Source organism: Misgurnus anguillicaudatus, chromosome 5, assembly GCF_027580225.2.
Source record: "Misgurnus anguillicaudatus chromosome 5, ASM2758022v2, whole genome shotgun sequence".
In the NCBI taxonomy this organism is placed as follows: domain Eukaryota; kingdom Metazoa; phylum Chordata; class Actinopteri; order Cypriniformes; family Cobitidae; genus Misgurnus; species Misgurnus anguillicaudatus.
Window position 1 is genome coordinate 14,349,432 of NC_073341.2, and position 10,524 is coordinate 14,359,955.

The 10,524-nt window shown below is 38.3% G+C and overlaps 1 protein-coding gene across 3 annotated transcripts in view; it reads left to right on the top strand.

Annotated features, from left to right (window-relative positions):
• The window catches only part of prlhr2a (prolactin releasing hormone receptor 2a), a 199,547-nt gene extending 190,568 nt beyond the window's left edge, over positions 1-8,979 (top strand). For all 3 annotated transcript variants that reach the window (XM_073867598.1, XM_073867600.1, XM_073867599.1), the window contains 2 exons: positions 3,518-3,993; positions 7,152-8,979. In XM_073867598.1, the coding sequence (XP_073723699.1) occupies positions 3,527-3,993; positions 7,152-7,794 (1,110 nt within the window). In that variant the 5' untranslated portion in view covers positions 3,518-3,526 and the 3' untranslated portion in view covers positions 7,795-8,979. The remainder of the gene's footprint in view (positions 1-3,517; positions 3,994-7,151) is intronic.
• The last annotated feature ends 1,545 nt before the right edge of the window (positions 8,980-10,524 follow it).

The window sequence follows — 10,524 nt, forward strand, 5'->3', positions numbered from 1 at the left end:
TAAAAGCCAGTTGCACTGGCGCTATGTCTAATACATATTTAGATGACGGACTTTGTAAACTGAAAAACTAAGCGGAGGAAGAAGATCCTCAGTTTAAGATTAATGTTAAATAATTGTGTTGTGTTTCACTTGTGAAATTGTTATTTTTTCATTAAAACCTTTAAAACCCGTTTTCTTTTAATCATGGAAGTAAAAAGCAGGCTTTTAATTGCTTTAAATGTATGGCTATCCAATATCATCAAAAAATAATTTACAAGTATGTAAGATAAGGTTTGTACTCTAAAAATACTTTATTTGTAACAAACGAGATAAAGAAATTACAAACGGCTATCCGCACGTTTCAGCACTTGGACAGCGTCAGGTTTTTAAAGCATTACTTAAAAATGTTTCTTATCTCACCATATCCACAGGTACAGAGTCATCATATACAATAAATCTGTGAGGTAGCATTAAAAAAACATTTAAAAACAGATGCATTTGTTTAAAGCAAAGCATTTATTTACTTACCAGGCTACAGGTGAAGCAGCTCTTTGTGCCTTCTAACGTCTCATAATTAGTCCTTATTTATGTCCAAGAGACTCAATAATAATCTTTTACATTCAATCCTTTAATCTTTCATATTTAAAAGCGTTTTGTGCTGCTGCGCATTCATGTGTGTGATAAGCAAACCCGCGTTGTCGTCCCGTTTATAGGCGCATATTACTACTGCGCTCTTTAAATAACAAAAAAACATATTGCGCTATTGACTTTAGACTTAAGAGCAGGTTTTTGTTTGTCAATGGCGTAGTCTATTTTAGTTGCCTCAAAATAGCAACACGCCAACAATGCACCTGAACACACCTCGTTTTCAGACCAGAACGCCCATGGGCGCAAAAGGGGGTGCAAATGCATTTGCTATTTAAACAACGCAGCGCTAAACATGAAAATTAAAATTGCGCATGGTGGAAACTAGCAAAAGACACTTGCGTCGCGCATTGCGCTGCATTGCGCCAGGTGTAAGATAGAGCCCAAAATGTGCCTTTTCCAAATATTTATGGACCTAACTGTAAATCACAGATGTCCTGCAAGTGTGCATACATGATTCATCCTCAGATCCCACCTTACAAGCCCATTCTCTCATTAAGTTTGTTTTTTTATAGATCACAACCTTACGTACACACGTTTCCAGCGCCATTTTGAGCGTACACACTTATTAAATGAGACCCCTGATCTGAATTTTTCATACCTAGTATTTTGCACAAAAATGTGCAATTGGCTAGCCACTAGTTTGTCCAATATTTTAGATAAAAAGGAAATTTGAAATTTGTCTAAAATTAGTTAAAGGCGCAAAAGAGGATGTTTCCGCCGACTGAGAATCCAAAGACCGTTACTGAGTTTTTTAAATAAACGCATGCGCAAGAACAGCCTCCCTCCTTCACAGCTCATATCTAGGAAACGCCTTCCATAACTCGTGCACGAGTATTTGAACACGAGTGTTTGTTTACCACTGGCATATGCTGTGTCGCATCAGTGGATTCATTATGTGAAAAGATATGATAATAAACACATAAGATGTAAAGTTAGATCAGTCGAAGCTACTCCCATTTCAACTAGCGTGTAGCAGACTGGTCACTTACAACTACAGTACAAGAACAACGTCGATATACCTGAATAACAGTACAACAATAATTATTCCACAAAGAAAGAATAATCACTGTTACCTGTCGAAGAGAATTTTTGCGACCTGCGCGTCTGACACCTCTCTGTTCCTTCATTGCTCTCCAGTTTTGAAATGTTTCTCCAATAACGACTCTGGTTAGATAACATTCTTCTGACAATTTTCTCCTCTTCTCAGCGACTTAAAAACTCTTTCTTTTGCGTCCTCCTTCGGGTTTCTTCTCGTCCACGGTGCAGATTCGAGGAGGAAAGCAGGAGCGAAAATGAAAACAAACCGAAACTTAAGACGGAGTTTCATGCGCTATGCGCATGCGTCACTCGTGTAACGTTACTGGAGCGCGCACGTCTCTCGCAAGAAACGTAATGACAGTGATTGACAAGCCAGAGGGCCAATGACGATTGCGATGATTGCATCAACGATTGGCTGATGTTTATAAGGCCCTACCTTATGCACAGATGACATATATTAATTTTATTACTTTCAGTGCGCCTAATAAATAGTCTTTTATCATTTAGTAAAGACAGTTTCAGGTAATATTGCAAAAATGTATTAAACAAACATCCTCTTTTCCACCTTTAACTCTCCCATGTCAAGATTTGTTTTTTTTTATTAAATGAGGCGCCTAATAACTGCACAGCAAAAAATGACTTTCTTACTTAATTTTTTTGTATTGTTTTAGTACAGATTTCTAAAAATTCTTAAATCAAGATGCATTTTCTTGATGAGCAAAATGACCTAAGTATATAAGTCTAGTTTACTTTATAGACCAAAAAGTGAATGTGTGCATAAAACACGCAAAAAATCTGGCAATGAGGTAAGCATGTTTTTCTAAAATTTTTAGTTTTTCTAAAAGAGTTTAAGAAAAAAGATTTTTGCTTACCCCATTGGCATCTTTTGGGGTGTGCTGGTTTGAATCAGTTCTAGTGACTAGTTGATGATATTGAGCACTGGTTCTGGCACTGCAGGAAAAAACCTCTTTCAATAGTTTTGTGGAACAGGATCTAATATATACAGTGACAATGTGGATGATTTATTACTTTTAAGAGCTCAAATTGTTTGTATGGCAGTCTGTAGTTTGGTGTACTATTGGATATAATGGTGGCTGATTGTATAGCTTTGATATTTTCTCTAATTAGCTTGATTTTGTTTTTGAAGAAATTCTTAAAATCATTGCTACCGTGGTACAGTTTAGTAGCTGTTTTTGTTGATGCTTTGTTTCTTGTCACTTTTGCAACTAAATTAATATGCAATCAAGGATTATTATGATTTTCTTCGATAAGTTTGCTGAGATAAGTAGATTTGGTGATTTTTAGTGCCTGTCTGTAATGATGAACACTTTCTTTCCATGCATCACATTCACGCCTTTCCGGTAGGTTTGTAGTCCTCCATCTACGCTCCATTTTTCTAGCTACCTTTTTAAGGGCTGAGGTGTGATGATCATACCATGGTGCTGTCTTTTTTCTTTAATCCTCTTTAACAGTTTCTAATGTACTGGATAAAGGTTACAGCATCAAGATTTCATTGCTGTTTGATAGATGATGCAGTTGAGACAGGTCTGAAAGATTGCTGATAAAGCTTTCTTTAGTAGTAGATATGATTGTTCTGCCTAGTCGGTAACGTAATGTAGAAAGAGAGATCTTATCTGGAAGCATTCTGTGTATGAAACGAGGCAATAGTCCAAGATATTAATATCGAGTCCATATGACAGAATTAAGTCTAAGGTTTGGACACGAAAATATGTTGATCCTGTAACAATTGATCTTACACCAAGTTGAGAATATCCATAAGCTAGTCCTAACACTAGTCCTAATTCTTTTTCCTTCTTTAAATCCCACAACTCCCCCACCCTTTATGTTCTAGGTAGGAAAGATGGATAGCAGCGGTGACTTGTTGAGATCTCCCATCTCCTCTTGTTGCATGGATAATGCTACTATGGAAAATTCCAGCATGAGTCAAATCTTTGAAGTAGTGCTACAGTCGAAGAACACAACGAAGCGCAACCCACAGTTTGTCGGAGTGGAGCTTCTTCAGTCCTTTAAACCTCTCATCATTCCCTGCTATGCTCTCGTGCTCCTGGTTGGAGTTTTCGGTAACTACCTGTTGCTATACGTCATCTGCCATACCAAAAAGATGCACAACGTCACCAACTTCTTCATCGGTAACCTGGCTTTTTCTGACATGCTGATGTGTGCCACCTGCGTGCCGTTTACGCTGGCGTACGCTTTTAATCCTCGAGGATGGGTGTTCGGAAGATTCATGTGCTACCTGGTGTTCCTCATTCAGCCGGTGACGGTGTATGTTTCCGTATTCACACTAACTGCAATCGGGGTGGACAGGTGAGTTATGCATTGTGTATATTGTGTAACTGGATCAAGACATTAAATATGAATGTTATACTCTCCACTCCCACCTTTTTACCTCTCAGATCGTTTTTATTTTGACCATTTTTCATTTGTGTGTTTTCTGTATTGCTCATCTGTTATGTTAATCTCAGGTTCATATTGAAAGAGCTGAACAGATGATGTTGATGTTCTTGTATTTTTAATGGAATGCAGGTGTCAAGACCACATACCACCGCCTACTGTCTATAAATGTCTAATGCTGCTTGTCTCATCTTATGTTTTAAGACATTTTAAAATCTACTGATTAAAGACTGGTGTAAACCAAATGGCGCCTCAGTTTTAAAATAATCAAAGTTTAATTAAACGGTGACATTTGTACTGTTTTAAATTTCACATTCACATAGCCAAATCTATTACACCATACAACTGTTTATGATTGTGGTATCCTTAGAGCAGGGGTGTCAAACTCAGTTCCTGGAGGGCCGGTGTCCTACACAGTTTAGCTCCAACCAACTCCAACACACCTGTTTGGAAGTTTCTAGTAATCCTGAAGACCTTGATTAAATGCATCAGGTGTTTTTGATTAGGGCTGGATCCAAACTCTGCAGGGACACCGGCCCTCCAGGAATTGAGTTTGACACCACTGCCTTAGAGGAATAGTTTACACAAGAATGAAAATTCTGTCATCTTTTACACATCACGTGTCTCCGTTTTCCTATGGAATACAAAAGATTCATTTTTGTTAAAAAATATGAAAGTAAATTTAGTTACAATGTAAACGCACTTTTTATTGCATAAGTACATAATAAACATCAGATTGAATTTTAAAATTTTGTTTTCTTTATGATCAATTTATTCAATAACATGTAAAATCCTCTCCCGCTAGCCCTAGTTGATTTTTTGCAATTTGGAAATAGCTCCTTAGTGACATCAAGCTATACATTTTTATTAATAAAATCAAATGTCAGTCCATGGAACAGTAATTTGAGCAGACTTGCTTGTAAAAGAGCAATAAGGGTGTACATTAAAAGAAATGGGTGACATTTTTGGGTAGGGCAATGAAAAATTCTGTGAAAAAATGCATTGAAAGGCGGGGTGCTAGCCTGACGTTGTCATACTCAATTCTTGTCAGAATTTGAGTCTGATACCGCTCCATTGGGCTATGATTATGGGGCGTGTCTCAACCGAAAAATGCCTCTGCACTCAATTAGATAGACCTACGACCAATCAGAGCAACGCGGTGTGTTACGTATGTTGAAATGGCGTCTTTAGCAACCTGACCGACCTGCTAGTTATTTCGCTACAATGACACTAACATTGTGATTATACTAAGTCTGAGTTAGCGAACGTACATCAACACCTACTATGTTTACATCATTTCATTTATAAGTATTTACTAAGTCATACAGTAAGACTATCTCTTACCATTTGTACGTTAGGTGAACTTCATCCACGACGATACCCATTATGTTGGCTTCAAAAAATATTGGAGCCTAGTATGTTCCTCCACTTATTCAGCAGCCACGATTCCGGGCTTCCGAAAAGACGCTGGCAACGACCACTAATTATATCCATCTCGTCGTGCACGCCGAGTTGCATCGCCGTGATACCCATTTCAGTTGCTTCTTTAACTTGGTCCTCCATAAGTGCGACCAAAGGAGAAACAACAATGACAATAGGGTTTTCATGTCCCATCTTCATAACGACCATCGGAGCTAGCTGATAAATGAAACGTTTGCCGAATTTCTTAGAACAGACTCAATGTCAGAATCCACACATTTGAATTCTACAGCGGCAGCCATTTCGTTGTAAACAGATTCAACACGCGCTCTTTGGTGACGTGGTTGATTACGTTACTGTTGATCATCTGTCCATCATCGTATAAAGCCCACCCTGACAATTTGATTGGTCGACCAGCTTTGGGTCTCGCATAGAAGCTCCTCAACGGAAACACCCCAGACCGATCTTCCCGTTTTCAAAATGTTGTGGGCGGGGCTAAGATCGACTTGCACCCAGGCTAGCGGGGTGCATGATTTTTGAAAAAAATTGAGTAAAAGAGTACCAAAACACAATTGTAATGGAGCATGTCTTCTAACTAAAATTGTTGCCTGGTTGCGTATGTGTGGGGCGGGTCTATCAAAAGAAGGTTCAGATTCTATTGGGGTAGGGGCGTGTTTGTTTAGGTGATTTCAAATATCAACATTGGCTTTCAGAGATCATGCACCCCGCCTTTAAATGCAACAAAATGCCTAATAAATACAACTTGTCAAAACATATTATGAGTCAAATATCCATTAGATCTATTTAAAAAAAATGTAAATAAGTTTTTCAAGCTTGATTTGTCAGTGACCCTTAACCATACAGACAACATAGCTGTAAAATGCTCCCAAATGTGAAAATCTAAAAAAAGAAGCAATTTTTTCTCTAATGCTCCTGAAAAGGTCAATCGTAGGTGCCTAATGCATCTTCTCTTTCTAACTTTTTGCCTGTATAGAGCCTGTAACCTTCAAACTCACATCTCGATGAATGATGGTATTGCATGTTAAATTTGTGGTTTGCAGTGTAACGGGTACATTAGGAAACCTTTTACCTGAATTCAGATGGTGAAGGTTTTTCTGTAAAGCATTGACTGTCACCTGTACAGTATAACTGCTCTGTTGGTTAATTCACTGTGCCTGTAATACTTGAATGAATGCTGTCTGTAATATTACTTGGAGAGCAAGCGAGAAACGTGTCTATTGAAGAGCGAGCATGTGACAGCGCGCATAACGCATTAAAACTGCATCTTTTCATGCAGAACATCTCAAGGCTTCCAACGGGGTTCGACTTATATTTAAGAAAACAAGACAATTAGCGTTTATAGATCGTTTTTTTAGATCCATTTGGAGTCGGTAGAGATTACAGCATGTTTTATTCATTTATCAAATGCACCTGAAAGCAGATCATGCAGCCCCATGCGAATAGCAATCCCATCTTCTGTCAATGCATTTGCCGAGTGGTTGTTTCTCAAGTTCTCCAAATGTCTGAAGTGGATGATAAATGTCATTAACAATTATAGATAGATCAAAGGCCAAACCAAAATACAACATTAAAGGATAAACTTACATTACTTAGATTTGAGTAAACTGATGTAACCTGTCTTTCGATCATAGATACTACGCTACAGTTCATCCTCTTAAGAAGCGCATCTCAGTTCTGGCCTGCACCTATCTTCTGTCTGGGATCTGGATTCTGTCGTGTGGTCTGGTTGCTCCGGCCGTGGCCCACACTTACCACGTTGAGTTCAAAGACGAAGGCTTCACCATCTGCGAGGAGTTCTGGATGGGTCAGGAGAGAGAGCGACTGGCATACGCGTACAGCACGCTTTTCATCACTTACGTTCTTCCCCTCTCCGCCCTCTGCATTTCTTACCTGTGCATTACCGTGAAACTTCGCAATTGCGTGGTGCCGGGTCATCGAACCCAGAGCCAAGCCGAAGCCCAGCGGGCACGTAAGCGAAAGACGTTTCGGCTGGTGTCATTGGTGGTTGCCGCGTTCGCCATCTGCTGGATGCCGATAAGCGTTTTTAACGTTCTTCGGGATATCGATATCGACCTGATCGACAAGCGTTATTTTTTGTTGATTCAACTGTTATGTCACTGGTGTGGGATGAGTTCCTCGTGCTGTAATCCTTTTTTGTACGCGTGGCTGCACGACCGGTTCAGGGCGGAGCTGCGGAAGATGTTTACTTGTCATCGACGAATTGGGATTGGGATACCGGCCAACAATTGCGCCACCGCTAGCGTGGTTCTCTGACAGCGAGAAAGTCAAGACGAGTTATTACAAAGGCCACGGTGAATGCAGAGGCAATCAGATCACTCGATCTGTTACCTTTAGTCCTGCTCATCTTTCACATTCATTATGTTGCAGATGGTAACAAACAACGCTACATCTACTGTAGCATGTGTCCGTGCTGGTTATATACAGAGAACGGGGTTGGATTATGCATAAAGGTTGACCATTATGTCTCTGATCTCTACATGGATTATGGAGGTAGTGCTGGTTTGAATGGAAACTGAGCTTAGATGTTTGTTTTGGATGTCATCACACAGTTTCAGAAGATTGTGAAGATGATTTGAATAAAGTGTGAGAAAGAAGCGGACAAAAGAAAGTCTATTTTGAGATGTAATGATGTACAAATGTATATAACATGGGCAATTCCATGCAAATGTTAACATTATCATGAAATGTAAAGTTTTTAACTATACTGATAACTCAGATGTCTATATTTGGTGGTGTAAATATCCATACAAGGTCTATTTTAATGTTTTATGTATTATTTACAATAGTTAAGTATGTGCAAATTTCAGAATACTCATGTCTATAACATTGTATTTTCCTCATACAAAAATGAAAACAAATTTGAAATTAAGTTTATTTAACTAAATTCAGGAGGAGCATGGTCATGTAATCCAACCAATCAGGTGTCTATAAATAGCTGTCCTTCAGCATCTTTTCTCCACCCCATCACCTCACTCTCAGCTAGTACATCTATCCCAGTAAAAAGGGAAGGGGGGTACTTTGGGTTCGGGCTAAAGTTCAAAGCTCGGACAGCATGCCAAATATGCTTTATCTCATTCCCTATTGATTACATGTTAATGCAAACTCGTGAAATGTTTTATGAAGAGCCATCCCTTCTCCATTTATTGCTTTTGGTTTGTGCATTTTAATTCACAAAAGTATGTTGTCTCCCAAAAACGTGTTACCCTTTTTGTCACATGCATAGCGCATGCATGTTTCTATGAGTAGGATGAGTATTGACTGATATTTTTCTGATGTTTGATCATAAGGGGTTTAGGAAAATACAAACAGATTAAATATATTGACAATAAATGCATTCACTGAGAATTTGTATGTTAAGTTTTGACAGCAAATGTCACATTCATAACGCTGGATTTGGTCACATGCAATGTTGAAATAATAAACAATGTGTTGACTGGAGATTATGTTTTATATTCTGCTTTTCATACACCATAATCCCTTACCGGACTATGCGTCATGAAGATGAAAAAACATATATTAGTTGCACTGGACTATACGTTGCATTTACTTTACTAAATTATTTCACAAAATCCAAGTTGAACAACAGACATTTAATCTGGAAAGGCAAGTTATTCAACTAAACAATAGCAGACAGAACAGCAGGCTGAATAGATGTCTGTACGTTAACGTAATACAAACAGTTATTTATACGATACACAATAGCGTACAGGATATACCTGGAAGGCTGAATAGGCCAAATAAACACAACAAGCCAACGCACATCAAGTTCGCAGGCTCGTCACCCCATATCACTAAATCCAGTGAATTACATAAATACAGAAGCAGCATATAGCGGACTCTCGCAGCTGTAGATGGTAATGTTGTCTCTCGGTTCATATATGTCAAAATTAATTTATACTATGAAAAAAAGTGTGACTTATAGTCCGGAAAATACGGTAATTTACCAGCACCACCACTCCTGTATGTCAGGTCGAATTATGTAATATGTTTGGGATAATTGTGCTAAACTGATCAGTTTGGAGTGATTTCTGAAAGATGAATAAAGAATTGAGTTTTTCTCAGTCGCTTCTCAGATCAGAAATTAATTTTTCAAAACACCTTCAACCTGCACATAATCATGTCAGTTGTTCACACAATTTAAGCAAATTGTTTTGCTTTGATACAATCATGCAAATGATTATGCACAATTGTCTGCTGCTTGCCACATTTTCAATAGCTCACGTAATTTTCATCAAAATACATTATACTGGTTTCTGTTGAATCAAAACGTTTAGAAATTAGTTCATTGCGGAATGCTTGACCATTTTGTCACAATATGTTTTTGCAGACTTTTGTAAATGTGAACTGAATTGATAAATAGCTGAAGGGAAATTAATATGCAAAGTGTTCGATCACTGTATAAGAAAGACATTATAGTTGCGTCCAAATAACCACACTTGCGGTCTTTGCACTTGACCACTTGACTACTTACATGACGTATTTTCTCTGTTTTGCCCAAGTGTTCTAGTGGGCGTGAAGATTCCAAGCGTGCATGTAAAAATTATTTACCCAATGGGACACTTAGCAAGTGTAAAAATGTCAATTGAGGGAGTTGCAGAAATTTGCACCAAAACGTATTCATTTTTTTATTTAGGCTACTTGAAATATATATTTTAAGTTTTTCTTTAAAACACTTTCCGTTTCACTACCAAAATATGTAAAATCCATTTATTAACTTACAATTAAAAGTTTCCACAACATCTCGCGAGGTTTGGGCAAAAGTCTCATGATTTACATCCTGAACATGATGCATGACGGGATACCCTTAGGCCTAGTCCACACGGACACGGGTATATTTATAACCGGAGTTTTCCCTAAAAAAAAATCCCGTCCACACATGCTCGGTTTAAATTAAATATATCCATCCACACGATAAAGCAAAAGCACGCTATAAAGCGCTGTCAAGAGCATGCCACACCAGCAGGTGGGGATATAACCCAAATC